This window comes from Pantherophis guttatus, chromosome 4, assembly GCF_059756535.1.
Source record: "Pantherophis guttatus breed Tessera chromosome 4, ASM5975653v1, whole genome shotgun sequence".
Taxonomy (NCBI): domain Eukaryota; kingdom Metazoa; phylum Chordata; class Lepidosauria; order Squamata; family Colubridae; genus Pantherophis; species Pantherophis guttatus.
This window is the reverse complement of record NC_142066.1, coordinates 53,344,294-53,361,052: the sequence shown is the minus strand read 5'-3', so window position 1 is coordinate 53,361,052 and position 16,759 is coordinate 53,344,294. Positions and strand designations below refer to the sequence as shown.

Sequence of the window (16,759 nt, the reverse complement as noted above, 5' to 3'; positions counted from 1 at the left end):
AGCAGGGACAAAGGACAAACATGGAATGAACTGCATAGTGCTGTGTTACTATATTATAAAATAAAAAAATAAACATTTCCATGTCTTGGAAACTAAATAAATAAAATATAATTTTGTTGCAACTGCTAATGACAGATACAGCCCAAATGTATTTGCAAAATACTAAAGTAGAGAAGGCTGATTTATATCAAACAATATGGATTAGCTCTTAAGCTTCATTAAAACCAAAGGGGCCCTACTAATAATTATTTTACAACTCATTAATTTCAGATGGTTTACTCACATCCATTCCATAACATATTTTACATAACAAGCAATGTCAGAAAATGGCTTAACAGAAAACTGGCAAAAAAATAACTTTGGGTATTATTATGTGACCATAACTCAATATACAATCAGAGCAGAATGGATTGTAATCCACTTGGGACTTGGAAACATCTGCAACTATATTTATTTAGTATTTGCCATATTTATAGACTGCTGAATCTCTAAGGACTCTCAGCAGTTTACAAGATAAAAGATACAAAAATCAATATATATTAAACAACAGGTATAAAAGATACAGTAGGTCTATAAAATAAGGGAAACATAAAATTGAATTAATTAAACCAAACAATATTCAAATGAAATAGATCTAGCCTGGGATAATGTATATTGATGACATCAAAGTTCAAATCTTCAGATGGCCATTCTCAACTAGTTGAACTCGTAACTAGGAAAGGAGGAGAAAAAACAATGTAGTGCCCCAATCCCAACTCACAACAGAGTAGTCCTGAAAACAAGAACATACTTGTGTTGGATCAGATACACTTTACTTTCTTCACCGATGTTCTAGACATCACTTATTTGTCAAATTGATATGCTGTCCATGAAGTAACTCTGTATGTACAATGAAATTCTATAAAGCTAATTAAAAACAAAGAAGATAAATAAAACAAGATCATGAGAATTAAGATATTATATATGATATAACACCATATATATGCAGGCTCTCTTTTATCAGGAGATTCCCAGACTTCCTGAAAAAGGCACATTTTAAGGACTTTCTGGAAAGCCACAACAATTGAAGCTAATCTCATGTAGGGAGGAAGGATGTCACTTCATCTCCTGCAGGTTCTTGGTAAACCAAGGAACCATCCAGGATTAGCCAGCAAAAAGGCTATTCAAAGGTCATTTTGACAAGAGCTTGGTCACCTCATGATCATATGAAGAGGGGAGTAAAACCTATTTTCCAAAACACTTAAAGGCAGAACCAGAAGCAATGGATGGAAACTAATCAAGGAAAGAACCAATCTTCCGGTTTGATGTCACGGCGAGACAGTCGGGGAAATAGCGGGCTCTGATGAGCCCCGCAAAAACCCCGGCTGCCAAACCGCCGCCGATGGGTCTGCGGACCGATACCGTCTTGCAGGGACGGGGAAAGAAGAGGGGCACCTCAGAAGAACGAGAGGAACAGGCAAGTTCCTCGGAGGTCAGAGGGAACCCTCTGTGGCGGCGGGGGGCGGCAGCCATGGCAGCTGCCACGAAGCTGGGACAAACCAAATTAAGAGATGAGCAGGAGGAAAGAGTGAAAGAACGAAGCTCTTTGAAGCCAGATGAGTGACACCAACCTAGGCTTATAACAACGCAAGAGCAATGATTGGTATTTGCAAGACCCCTAGCCTTAAAACAGCTGTTGTGGATTAGAGGGGCATTGAAGATTTTGAAAAACAATTTCAGGAGGGAAAGACCTGTTAGAAAACTTATTTTGGGATAGATTTAATTGGAACAATTAAACATTGAGGATGCTGATAAGACTGGGAAATTTTTTTTAAAATTAGAATTGGACTTTTAAGAAAAAGGTATGGATTCAATACTTCAAAACTCAAAAGAAGAAGAGAGTTAATTTGGACTATTAAAGAAGCGTTAACAAAATGGATACTGGCGTGACGAAGGGAAAGTGTAGATTGCAGAGAAACACCTGCTTTAAAAAAGAAACAATGTAATTTGCTAGTTGCTTTGGAATATCTTGAAACTACAAACATTGAAACTACAAATGACTTTGGTGCTGGAAGTTTTCTCTTTGTCTACAGATGGCTTTTTCGGTTGAAAAAAAGGAAATACAACAGAACTTTTATAATTGTTACTAATTGGCATAGGAACAAAAGAAAATGGCGCAGGAACAAAAGAAGGAAAGTTGATATATTTTGTATCAAAAAAAGAAGTAACAAAAAGAGTTAAAATGACACTGAGAATTTAATTAGAGAACAATTTGAAATGGATTATATGCTGACAGACAAGGAAATGAAGAAATAAAATAATACACGGTTGGAAAAGAAAGAATATAAAAATAGTTTGAGTAAAAATGGAAATGTAATGGTTAGATGAATACTAATTATAAAAAGGAGGTGTTTATAAATGTATAAGGATAGAAAAAGGATAATGTGATTAAAATTAAAAAATAATGTAAAGGTGGATAGTATTGATAAGATGAATATGAGAAGAATCCAAGAAATTTTATTGATTTATAAGGGGATTTGTTTGATGTAAGAATTAAATCTCAATGTTAAATTGCAGATAAAGTTGAGAATGATAATATGATTAAATATGAGCAACTAAGATATACATGGAAGGTAAAATAAAATGGAGATTACACAGAGATAAATAGTAAAATTAAGAAAATGTTTAATGAATATGTTGAAAACAGTCATATGCTGGGAATCAGCTAAAATAATAGATGGAGATGGGTTTTTTCTTTCTTTTCTTTTTTCTTCTCTCTTTTCTTGGGTGTGATAGTAAAATAGACAGGAATATACTGGAAAATAGCTAAAATAAAATATGCTGGGAATCAGCCAAACGATAGTTGGAGGTATGGAGGAGAATATGCTGGAAAACAGCCAAAACAAAACATGCTGGGAATCAGCCAAACCAAAATATGCTGGGAATCAGCCAAACAATAGCTGGAGGTATGGAAGAGAATATGCTGGAAATCAGCCAAAATAAAATATGCTGGGAATCAGCCAAACAATAACTGGAGATATGGAGAATATACTGCAAAACAGCCAAAAAAAAATATGCTGGAAATCAGCCAAACAATAGCTGGAGATAAGGAGAGGAGAATATGCTGGAAATTAGTTCAAATATGAAAATGCTGGAAACTTGTTAAAATAATAGATATGGGGGGAAGAAGAATAAGTTGGAAGATAATTAAAACAAAGTGAGATGAGTATGAAATGATTCTGTGCAAAATGAAAAGTGTAATAGATGATAAATTTAAGAAAATGAGGTGTAAATAGCTTAAGATTTAAAGATTTGTTGAAATGGGTCTAGGAATAAGAGGATAGATAGAAATTTGAATTATAAATAGAAATAAAAATAGAGTTGTGTTCATTTGGAAATTAAGATTTGTGGTGATAAAATAATAAGGTAAATATTTAGATTAAGATGTTAGAATAGTTGTTAAAAATTTGTGTTTTGATTTTTATGCTAAAGATATAATGGAAGAAATGCTGGAAAGAGTTGTTAAAAGAATTTTAAGCGAATGAACCTATTCACGACCAGATCAAGACTTCATTCTTAAAAGATGCATTTTATATTTATGTTTTTAAATATATATATATATATGGAGAGAACCAACCTAGAACTAAGGAGAAATTTCCTGGTAGTTAGAACAATTAATCAGTGGAATGACTTGCCTTCAGAAGTTGTGAATGCTCCAACACTGGAGGTTTATAAGAAGAGTTTGGACAACAATTTGTCTGAAATGGTATAGTATCTCCTGCATGGGCAGGGGGTTGGACTAGAAGACCTCCAAGGTCCCTTCCAAGTTTGTTATTGTTTTGTTAACCCAGGTCCTCAATAAATTAATCTGTTAAAATTGTCAGGAAATCCCCCAAATACTCATCAGAAACCATGAGGAGCCTGAGGCAGACTTGCTCTATGGAACTCTGTTGTAACAGTCAATCATGTTCAAACTGGGAAATGATCTGATCGTGGCAAATGTTTGATGGTAATTACATAGCAACTAATCTAACACAAAAGCAAGGTTCAAAGTCTATCCATATATGTTTGTTACGCCTCAGATCACCTGAGACAAGCTGAGTTACCATAGGGACCATGAACCTCTGGGCCTTTCAATGTGGTGCTCATAACATGGAAATTGAATTGTCCTGACACCAAATGAAAGGAGGCTTCTACCACCAGAGGAACAATCAAATCTACAAGTTTAGAGAGAGAACTTGCTGGTAATAGAATGACTGGTGATCCATTAGTATTCTCAGTTTGTCTTTACAGCCCAAATCCAGGGTAGATATTCATTTTTATTAATTGTTGCAGGAATTTTTATTTTGACCAAGTTCAACTCTCTTTGAAGAGATCAAAGCTAAAACATCGGGAATTCAGTGTAAATATAGGTAAAATGTTAGCATATCATTTGAAATCAATGAAATAATATAATTTCTGAAATGAGAGGTCTTTGGTGCTCTCTGAGCTTGCTTGTTTTCTTGCAGACATTTCATTACCCTAACTAGGGAACATCATCAGTGCTATTAAGGAGTGCTGTTTGCTGTCAGTTTATATTCTAGTGTCTTGCCTGCCTGTGTGAGTGGGGGCAGTCATATAGATTCTTTGGTTAGGCTGTTTACTGATGGCTCTTTAGCAGTTTATTGATTGGGGTATTACTTACTTGATTGTTGCTCTGAAGTTAACCTTCTGAATTTCTGAAATATTAACAAATTAAGGATTGAGACAAAAGTCTCAATCCATTCATTATAATTATAATTATTCATTATTATAATTTGGATAATGCTGGATGAATTGCATGCAATGGATAGTTTTTTTTATGAGTGTGGCATTAAATCATTACTGCAAAAATGTCTTAAAAGAACCACTGGAATCAGAAAAGATACTGAAGACCAATTGATGAAAAATGGGACACCCTCTAAGCCAAATGGTATACATTTCTTATAGATTTATTGGCTCCAGTGTGGTTAGAAATAATTAATCATTTAAATGTGGCAAGTTGCCTTTATCTTTTTATAACATTTATACAATATTATCTTAAAATCAGGTCAAAGTTTGTAAACAGATCACATTAATAAATATAGATACCTAGATATTTTGATTAAGGGATTCTAAGATTCTTGGTGAAGAGTCTAATTTACCCATCTCAATAACAGACATTGGAAATTTATGTTCATTAATAAACATTACAGATATGTCTCAATATAGATTGAATTCTATTGAATTAATTACCTGAGGATGTTCAAAAAAAACTTTTTGCAAAGTTGAGATTTATTTTCAAAAGCAAATTTTGTCTCGGTATGGCCTCCCATTTTATTAAATGGATTCAAATTTACTTCTTGCAACCAATACAACAAAGTAACCATTTATTTTGGATCAAACGAATTTTATCATGACATTTGCCAGTATTGTCCATTTTCTCCATTGCTTTTGGACTTTATTTTTGAACTGAGTGCATGATCACTGGTGTTACAATGATGGATTCAGAGTATAGGGCGCAGGTAGTCCTCAGTTAATGATGGTAATTGGAATCAAAGGTATTTTATTCAAATCGATAAGCCTCCTAAGGAATTGTATACGACAAGCCAGCATTGATTAAGCTGAGATTTTCTGCTGAAGGAGATTTTAATTTACCAAATTTTCAAAAATATAGATATAACAAATGACCAATGATATCTACAGTAGTGGCCCGCTTGGGGTGGGTGGGAAGAAAAGGGGAGCAGAAGAAGCGCTGGCTCGATCACCTTCCTCTTGAAGAGCCTGCAAGGCAAATAGGAGATCTGGGGTTTGGGTGAGTGGCAGAATTCTTGCTTCTCCGCCTCCCCACCTGCCACTCCCCCTGGTGGGCGGAGATCGGCAAGCCTGATTCGGGGAGTTGAACATGCTGCTGCTGCCCAGGAGGAGGAGAATATCAGAAATGGGCTCTCTCGCAGTGCCTCCTCTCTCTCTTCTCCTGAGTGGCAGCGGTGTGTCCGGCTCACCAAATCTGGCCTGCTGGTCTCGGGCGCCAACAGCAACGGCTCTGACTTGATCCTCTCTGGCAATGCTGCGGGCAAGAACCAGCCATGCTGATCCCGCTTCATGGCTGCGCAGACAGCCCACAACAGCCATTGCTCGGAGCTCCGGCACCAGTACCCCTCCCCCCAGGTCAACAGGGCTAGGGGCTGGCAAGAGTTTGTTTGCAGCCGCTCTTTGCGGCCGCCACTAAGAGAAGGGGCACATAAGCTACGGTTTGCGGGAGTGGCTTCCATGAGGCCATTCCAGGTGGATGGCAGGTGCACGTGGGGCATGTTTCCCCACTGTTCGCCCCCCCCACCTCGCCTCCTCACCTCATGCTGTTTGCATGGCAGCTGTGCATGTGTATAAGTATTGGGGGGGCTTATTATATGGACATGTCTTATTTTCGGGGAGAAACAGTACTCCAACAAAAGCAGTGTTATTAGCCAAAAATACTTTTCCCAAAAGGTTTCCACAATTTTGGCCACTACTGTATATGGAATGGTAATTTAATTGAATATCAGCCCTTATGGGCTTTATTGGAAATTTATTTTCATTAAGATCTTAACAATTAAGCAGATCAACATATAGCAAAATGAGTCATTCTTTAGCAGCACATGCTAAGTACTGAAGACTGCTACCTCTTTCATAGTTGACTGCTGGCTTCTTTGGTTGGTTGGAAGAAAGCCAAGACAATCCTCTTAGTTTAAAAAAAAAGTCCATCTGCTGCAAACAAAAAAACTAGATCCTAGCTGTGATCAATGCTACGAGGCATTTGGTCTGGTTTATGAGGTGCACAGTTCACAATGTTGTTGCCTTTCTGTTAAGATGAGATCCCTTATAGCAAAAAAAAAAAAAAAAAAAAAGCAAAACCAAAACCAAAAACCTTTTCCCGCTTAATTCTAGATTTAACAGACACTATAAACAAAATACCAGACATTTTGCTACAGCATAACTGCTTTTTGCTTTATGAAACCAATTATACATCACAATTTATATTTACAAGGTTAACTTTCACTGTCAAAATAATTTCCTTCGAACGTTTTCTGCACAATCTCTAACATATCTACACACGTTATTTTTATTAGAAACTAAATAAGTCGTGTTGGGTCATCATTTCAGGAATATTTCAATACCTAAACACAGAAACAGAATGACTAAGGGAGCAGGGCTGACTTCCTGCTGGCTTTCTCATTGAGTTTGTCTGTGAGAATCTTGCAGGGACTATCAGAAATCTCAGTTCCCTTCCCAGCAGGCAGGTAAATGGCTGTTGCTGGGGAGGGGAGGTAGGGAATGATTGGAAGATTGGCTGGGAAACTGTTAAAGAACATTGAAAACAAAGATCATGTGACTTACAGCAGCAACATAACAGCAGCCAATAGTACTGAAGCAGCAGCAACTTCCCCAAATTTCATTCCCTTGGGAGTCATGGGTCCTGGATTTTAGACACATTCTGTAAATTAACCCACTTGAAGTATCTTGGTTCAAAAATTGTTGCCATATAATGCACTGTTTTGCCAGCTTATTACCTTACTAAATGATACTACCAAAAGATAAAAATGTAAGATAAAACCCTCAATTTATTTAATTATTTATTAAATGTATATGATGCCCATAATTTCTGGGATATAAGCATTATGTAGGATACTATTATTGTTCACTGCAATTTATAAATCATATAGTTATTTTTCCTGTTCAGTTTCTACTTATTTCCTACTTTTCTCTTCTACACTTCACTTAATACTGATTATAATGATTATAAATCACTTTTGGTAATACCATCTCTAGACTAATAGCGTCTGGTCTGTTGAATTCTATCAATACTAAACTCATTCCTTTGTAGCTTATGTTGTATCAAAAACCTAAGAAACAGGAACTGATAAATCTGATATAACTGGTCATTATGTATGTAAGCACATGGTCCTCATTTCCATAACTTTCTTGGAATTATGGAGTCTGCTGGATGAGAAACTCAGCTAAGTTTATAAAAATTCAGAGGGAAGCATAAAATAAGCTCATTGCTATTTATATTTTTTTATAAGATTTATATCCTGTTTATTTTGGGCAACTCAAGGTGCTGTATATAATGCTCCCTTATATTTTACCCACACAACAACTCTGGAGGGTGGGTTGGACTGACAATTGCTCAATTCTACAACTTATTAATTTCCTAAGATCATCAACCTATTAAAACATATTATTAATAAACTTCATGGAATGAATGTACTTTAACCAGAGAGAACAAGATCCAATTCTTTGGTTTACTGCAATTTAGGCTTCAGACAGGAAGACTGTGTGAAAGGGACCATCTGCAATATTTGGAGCTTCTTAGAACAGGACAGAACTGTAATCAGTAACTCAAAGAAATAAAATTAATAGAGTGTTTTGTAAAGGGAAACTAGTAAGTACTGTGTACTTTGCTTCTAAATTGTCTGAATAGAAAAGAAATACTCTGGAGGCAAGTTGTATTTTGGAGCTCAACTAATATCTTGAAATGCTCTGCTACTAATTAAAAAAATAACTTATTCTTTAATTAACTAACAATCATCCTTAAATATCTGAAACAGCAAGCAGAGAATTATGTAGCAGATATATGCATATTTCACACACTTGGCACAGTCTTTTACTTGACTATTCAAAACATTTCCAAGAACTAGCAGGCTCAACTTCACCATGGCATTGTGTTTGATAAGAGATTCCAAAAGGACGACCCCTGAAGGACGATGCCAGACCAAGTCTGCTTCATACTCAAACTTATTTTTCAAGCAGCATATATTAAATATAAACTTTAATGGAGGCCAAGCAAATATATCCATATGAAGAGGATAAAGGAGAATCTAACCACAAAACAAATTTAAGAAGGAGGGGGGCTTAAAAGAAATGGGTAGATCAAGAATGTCATGATTAAATGAAGCTGATGAGATCCTCAAAAAAGGACAAGTAAGAAATTTGTTAAACAAAGAAAATAAATGTGTTGAACAGTATTGATACTGGATAGAAACAGGGACGGTTTGCAAAAAGAGAAAAGTAAGGAGTGTTGATGTAAACTAAATTTAGCTACCTTTCCTTTGCTTTTTTAATCTCATGCTCCAGTTACTTTGGCTTACTATTCTACTCCTTTTGTCCACCTACTTTTAATGTTTTAGGGAAGAGCATGATGGGAATTTGTATGTGTGAGGATTAAGTTACTGAGTTACACTCTGTCCTACTTGTTTTGCTGTAGCCAAAGTCACTTTTCTCACTGAAACTACACCATCTGGACAGACAGCATTCAGGTATAGAAACCAACTTGCTCATTTCTGCACAAAAAAAAGAGATTTATCTTTACTGTAATGAATTTACTACCCCAAACAAAGTCATTAAGATACTATCAACAAAGTGATTGTAACAGTATTAAAAACAAAATATTCTAGAACTCAACAATAACCGACTTTACCACTATTTAAATTCCAAGTGATTAGGGACATGAAAAGATTTGTGTCAATTATAAGGGGCTAGCATAGCTAATGTCATAACTTTAAAAACAAAGAAGGCATTAGGTGTGGAAAAATCACAGTACCCAAATATCAAAAAGGATATTTAAAAAGGGGTCTATGATTTTATTATCTCCCTTTGCAGAATTACCAAGTTGTAGACACATCAAACTACACTAAACCTTAACAGGAAAGAATATAGCAGAAACAGGCAATTCATTGCAATTGCTTTTGACTGTATGCAGTGGAAACAAGTTATTAAAAAAAAGAGCCCCAAACTAAAATGAATGGGTGTAGTGACAAGCAATGCAAGTTGTGTCGCTATGATAGTGAGAACATCTTTAAAACGTATAACCAAAAGAGTTATCTAAACCAACTGAAATATATTAAATAATACCAAACAATTTTGTAATCAATGTAACAGTATTGCTATTACAGAAATAGCAGATACCATTATTCTAGTCTAGACTAAGGATGAATGACTATTTGGTGTCTGATGACAGTAGGGTATTTTTTTAAGGTAGCTGATAATTGCAGCAGGATTTTCTAAATATTCTACTCACTTTAAAGAAAAACTTTCTAGGTATATTATATTTAGAAAAAAGTTATATGTAATATCTGAATTTGCAATAACATGCTAAATCTAAATCAAACAAAACACACTAATGCTTCAAGTTATACTGAATACAGAATAGGTTTTTTTGTTGTCACTGAAAATTGATGAGAAAGTCTGATTATTGTTTGACAGTTTGGCAGCAATTTTTGCTGGTATGACTTCTGTAAAAATGGATCACATGTGGCTTGAAGGTTACCCCCCACCCTCATCAGTTTTAAGCATTTCTAGTTTTAAATGTTGTCTATTTCACTTAAAGATGGAGTCAAAACAATGTAAGATACTATGACCATTTTTCAAAAGCCAAATGACTTATTTCCATGAGATCTTGACAGAATCTGTATTGACAAAAAGAAAAACTAAGAAACATGAAAAAATGGGTACAAGGAAGTGAAAATTAAACTTCAAGAGAAAATACCTAGACTATTCAGCCCTTTAAAACAATATTTTTACCACTGAGTTTCTCTATATATAATTTCAGGAAGCTAAAGTACATTAGTCAGGATTATATTATGCGAACATTATAAATCTTCAAGACAGGGAATAATTTGAAGCAACAAATTCAGAATCCAAGGCAAGATCCAATGATCTGTTTTAGTTCTTCAGAAATCGGCTGTTAGCTGCTCAAACCCTGTAATTCTCTGGTTTTTTTCAATCAAGAGAAGAAGAAAAATTATAAACAATATCTTTCATAGTTTATTATTGAAAAAGTGCTTTCCTGCCAAAATATTTCTTTGAATACTCAGAAACAACTCAGCCCTTCAAGTTTTGCAGGCAAATTTAAATACTATAAAGTAACTATGAGAACTTAGATAAAAACGCTATTATGTTTTAGTTTTATACTACATTCTTTTACCAGAAACAGTAGCTCAATACCCCAACTTATTCATACTATAACATTTTAAATAAATATGTTAATATGTATCAAGTATAGTGATTTACCTTCCCATTATATTGCTGATTTGGGCCATTTAGTTTTTTATATTCAATTTATGAGATGCCGAACATGAAAAAACATTTCAGGGTATATATTTTTCATAATAACTATATAAAATTGTCTTTGCCATCTTTGACTCTTTCAAGGGTCAAAGAATAAAATTCCTCAAAAATATCTATAACTACTGTATCTTCAAAACACTTAATTTCAGGGAACATATATAAATACCTTTTTCCTTGATGAAAGTCTAGTTGTTACAGGCCAAAGTCTTCTGACGTTCAGTCAAGAATCTGGAAATATATCAAGTTTCTACTAGCACTATGAAATGTTTCAATTTAGCACCTATGCCTGAAAATCTGTATAACTCTGAAGTTATTAGATGCAAGCAACAAGAGTCACTTGTGAATAAGTAAAGTCAGTAACTATATTATCTACCACTTCTGCTAGAAGAATCTCACCAGACTGCTTACCTTGCTCTGGGAACAACAAGATAAGGCTTCATGCATCTTGGGGGAGGTCACACTTGTTATGTTTATGACTGCGCAGACTCCAAGCTAGACCCCTCCTTGCAGCCTGGCTGACAGTTTCCGAAGAGAAGTTCACATAGGATCACTTAAGTTAGTTCTGCCCCCCCTCTCCCGGTCAAATAGTATTTTGTATGCTCATCAATAATTTTCAAATGTATTAAACTTGTTTCTATGATACATCTACCAATATTTTACCTTTTTTTTCCCGGTCCCTCTACACTCAAATTTCTTTATATTTAGCCATAATGTAGTATTCTATATGTTTATTATTATAAATAATTAATAATTCTCCTAAAGACTAGTTTTTTTTTTTAAAGAATTTTCCTTACATCGTTTTATTACTGAATTAATGCAGTTGCTTTTAGGTTGCCTTTTACTGGAATTGAGAATTTTGGTCATTATAATGGTATGCAACACTTTTTTAGTTAGATTGGACATGTATGATCACATTTGTGATCAGACTGCCAATAGTCTCCATATATTATAGAAAACTCCAAAATATTTTCTGCAATTCTAAATTGATGGAGACTATTTCATATGCAATGTATGTATAGTATCTTATGTATTTTTCCCCAACATTTAAACTGCTTAAATGTAATTTTGATCTGAGAAGGCAATTAGAATCAGTGCATTAAGTATGGCTTAATGTGAAAATCATACATATTCAAAGATTTATTTAGAAATTATTTACAATGAAATACTTGCAAAAATTGAATGGTATAGATTTAATATAGACAGAATTAAAAAAAAAAGAACTGGCAACACAACCTGTTGTCATACTGATGTTAGCATCATATTGATGTTAGCATGCTTAAAGAATTATATGCACAACTGCTTTCTCCAGAAATACAATCGCTTAAATTACTTCCAACTTTTCTTCCCATTTCTAGTTTCCATTCATCAAAAGTAAATTACTTTAGCTCTTGATATTACCCGATTTGTATTGTGCATATTCTCTAAATGTATCCCTTCTATTTCTAATCATCTTTATCTAAGGAAGTACTGTATTCTATTTTGTAAAACTTCAATGGCCCTAATGAATAGCTGTCTCAAGATGGATTCTAGAAGAAAGCATGTTACAACTCTGATTTGATTAGTACAGGTAGTCCTTGACTTACAACCAAAATTGAACCAAACATTTCAGTTGCTAAGTGAGACAATTGTTAAGGGAGTTTTGTCCCATTTGATGATTTTTCTTGTCAGTTGTTAAGTAAATTACTGCAGTTGTTAAATTAGTAACCCGGTTAAATGAATCTAGCTTCTCCACTGTCAGGTCACCAAAGGTGATCAGAAGACCCTGGGACACTGCAACTCTCAAAAAGAGTCAATTGCCAAGCATCTGAATTTTGATGTGACTATGGGGATGCTGCAATGGTCGTAAGTGTGAAAAATGGTCATAAATCACTATTTTTAGTGCTATTGTAACTTTGAATGGTCACTAAACAAACTGGTGTAAATCGAGGATTATCTGTATTATATCCATTCCAGGTTTCCATTTTAGCCTACCCAGTGTTTATTTATATTATTACTGGGTAATTTAATAAAAGATATTCCTGAGAATGAAAAACTTTCTATGGAAAAACACAGTATTAGAAATGTATTCAAGATAATTTTCTATTTTTTCAGCTTAATTATTCAACTCAAGTACTAAAAGCTTATTTTTATACAGAGACAAAATAAATATATTGTATTTTCAATACTGTATTTTTCCCTTAGAAAGTTTTTTTGATTTATGGTAATATCTCCAGTTCCCTTTTGTAATAAAATGAATTCATTTCGCAAACAATACTGTACATATCCCTTTTTGAAATAAGAATACTGTATTACATGCAAAGCAAAATTAAGACCAGCAGATTTGAATATATTTGATTTCCAAAACACTTAGGACAGAGGTGGGGAACTAAAGCTCTTTTACGACTTGTGGACTTCAACTCCCAGAATTCCTAAGCCAGCATGGCTCTCTTCTCTAATTCATTTCAAATTTAAAAATGCTCAAGTGGAACAATTTAAACAGCTAAGTTCTCTTTCAAAGATTGTTAGTCCTGCACACTTTCTTCTTTCAGGGAAGGTGACTGAAACTGAACAAAATATTAAATGTGTGGGGGTGGGATGGGGGTGGAAGCTTATTCTATGCTAACCATAAGGCAACTCCATCTTTTGAGTTGGAATTTGAACCTAGTGACATCATACTATGCAATTTGTGACATTTAATTCAATTAATATACCATCTCTTCTTTTTATCTGTTCCTTGCATCAACATGCGGTTTAATATTTGTATAAAGTAGGAAATTAAAAGCAAAACACAGTATTACCTGTCTTAATCCAACAGCCAATTTCTGGACGAAGATATTCCTTTTCATGTTTGGATGCTTATCATCTGGTGCTAAATACTTTTTATAACACTTGAGTTTTATTTTTCCTTTCTAAACTACAAAATGAAGAAGCAATAATGTTCAGAGTTGTAGTTTCTAAGCAAGACTACTATTATTGCACTTAAATTATTCCTGCTTTATATTCATAAGAGGTAATACATAAATAAGAAAAATAAGGAAGAAATAAAACTTGTGACTCCCATGTTGTTTCCCTGACACCATCATAAATTCAGAAAGGAGCCAAATTGGAGGAAAGACATTTGTCACAATAATGCACTGGCAGTAACTCTGGTTAAAATAAGGTGCTTTTATGTAGTCCCAGATTATTCTGATTACATGCCATATTTTCCTGAATAGTTTGTTTATTCTTGAATTGCTCCCCTTCCAAAATCTCTCTCCTTCAGCTTCCAAGTATTCAACTCCTTCCTTTTTTACCACCTCATGATCCGAAAAGCAACAATAGTAGTAGATTGTTCTGTTTTTGACCAATTTGATATTAAACACTAGTCATTTGCTCTCTTATTGTAAAATAGCTGTTCGGCATTTGCTTTGCACAATTTCAAACTGACATGATCAACTATACATCCTGAAAACAGCTGCACTTCCTGTTAAGAGTTGTAAGCAACACAATCTCCTTAAAATCATAATCGCATATCTGTATATCAGGATGCAAATACATTTATTAATACTTGTAATGGATACATCCATGTCCTCTAGGATATCAGTCAGAGTACTAGCTGCTCTCATTTCTTTAACCTATACAGTAATTACATAAGCTTCATATACTATACTTGTTCATCTACATAACCCCAACATTAACATTAGACATAACTTCAATTTCCGGTTGTTTTCCTAATACAAATAGTTTTTGCCCCTCCCCCCCCCAAATACCCGTACACCATACATTATACGATTCCTCAATCACCGCACGTCCCCTCCCTTTACCCGATTGGGGAAAAATATGTGGTAGACGAGGATATGGCGAAAGCAGAAGCAGCGGTTTTATTTTATAATAAATAAATAATATAATTCCCTGTGGAATTATATATATATATATATATAATTCCACAGGGCTTCCTATAAACACGCATCCCCTCCTCTACTGCTCTTCGCTCTTTATTTCTGCCATCAGGCAGGCAGGCAGGCAGGCCCCTGCTTAAGTATCCGACTACCACCAGCTATCATTAAACACAGGAGAAACAACCTGCATGCTCCGTGCTATCATCCCCTTCTGTTCTTGTGACGTATTCACAACCCATTTCTTCTGAACTCATCCCCACCCCCCACCCTCCACCCCGCAAACCCTCCATCCACCACACCCTCCTAAAAACAATATTATGGTTATTTTTTTTTTCTACCAAAGGGGAATCCCGCAATCGAACACGACGGCCCTACCCTGGGACTTCCACTTCACACAAACCTAGCGCTCAAGACTCCGCCCCGTCCACCGCCTCTCCTTCCTCTGCTGGCTCCTCCCTTCTGCCAGGAGTTGCGGGGAAGAGGGCGGGCGAATGGGAAGGAAAACTCGGTGCGAAGTAGTACCCTTCCTCCTCCCCCCCTCCTCCTCCTCCTCCCCGCCCCCCTCAACTCCAGACACTTCCTAGCAGTTCCTGCGGCCCCGATACGCACGGACGAACCCCACCACCACCACCACCACCACCAGCAGCAGCCTCTTCCTTCCAAGCAGGGCCGGCGCATCGGTGGTAGAAAAATAAAATAAAATAATAATAAATTTTAAAAAAAGCAGCCGCACCGGCACCTCCCTCTGGGTAATCGAGCTACCTCGACCCACAATCGGAGGCGTTTACTTGACGATCGTTTGGTTTGGTGGTTGTGTTTGCATAGAAGAGGAGGAGAGAGAGAGAGGGAGAGGCAGGCAGGCAAGGCCGTAGGGTCTCTTCCGAAGGAATGAATGCCTTCTCTGCCCAGAGAGGAAGGGCTCCCTATCTCCCTCTCTCAAGATCTACTTAGGAAAGGAAAAGAAAAAAACACACCACACAACAACAACCGTACTCCCTTCCTTTGGGCCGGACAGGCAGGGAGGAAGGGAGGAAGAGGGCAACCTTCGACCCAGGGGCATCTCCTCCACCCGTGTATGCTCCCTCCACTCTTCCCCCCCCCACATCCTCGCCCCAACTCGTTCAAGGAAACGCACGGCCCTTGCTCCGCCGCCGCCGCCGCCGCCGCCGCCCTTCATCGGGGAGGGAGACAGAAAAGGCAACATCTCCAGGAAGGAGATCCTTTCCCACCGCACATTAAACAAAGCCTCCCCCCCACCACCACCACGTCCACCCCACCCCAAGAAAACTTCCAAGGAGCCAAACCAACCGGTCATCTACTCACCTCAAACCGGCCCTTAGTGACCCCGTTCATTTCCCTCCTCATGGCTGAGGCACGGCGGGCGTCAGCTCGGGCGAGACCAAGCCAAGCCGGGCCAGGCCGAGCCAGACCTGGCCCCCCACCTCCTTGGCGCGGCGGCTTCGGTCGCTTGCTTGGCCGTCGTCCTCCCTCTTCGCCGCGGGAGGGGGATGGCGAGAGAGGAGGAGCCGTATTCCTTTCCACCACCACCACCACCCGTCCCTCCCTCCCGAGGCAAGCGGCGGGGACAGGCTCTCGGTGCGCGTGAGGCTGCTGGTCAGCGAGGGTCCCTTCCCGGCAGGCGCGGCTCCGAAAAGGCGAGAAAAAAAAAATAAGGAATCTTGGCCTTCCTCAACTACAACTAATTCTTCTACCCAAAACAAAAACACGCCGCACCTGCCAGCAACAGTGCCGCTCATTGGCCGAGGACGGCGCAGACGAAGGAGGGAATATTGGCGGCGCGCGCTCCCGAGGCCTGGCGC

General features: G+C 37.0%; 1 protein-coding gene across 6 annotated transcripts in view; it reads right to left on the bottom strand.

The window, feature by feature from the left end:
* FBXL20 (F-box and leucine rich repeat protein 20) overlaps nt 1-16,759 on the bottom strand; it is a 70,487-nt gene extending 53,728 nt beyond the window's left edge. For 2 of the 6 annotated variants that reach the window (XM_087892203.1, XM_087892201.1), the window contains exon 1: nt 16,263-16,696. Coding sequence is in view for 2 of the 6 variants with exons in the window: in XM_034415863.3 (XP_034271754.1) it covers nt 13,860-13,907 (48 nt within the window). In the remaining 4 variants the exon portion in view is untranslated. Of the gene's footprint in view, nt 1-11,248; nt 11,311-13,859; nt 13,976-15,314; nt 15,369-16,262 lie in introns of those variants that run through there. The other 4 variants (XM_034415865.3, XM_034415863.3, XM_087892202.1 and 1 more) reach the window with 4 other exon arrangements.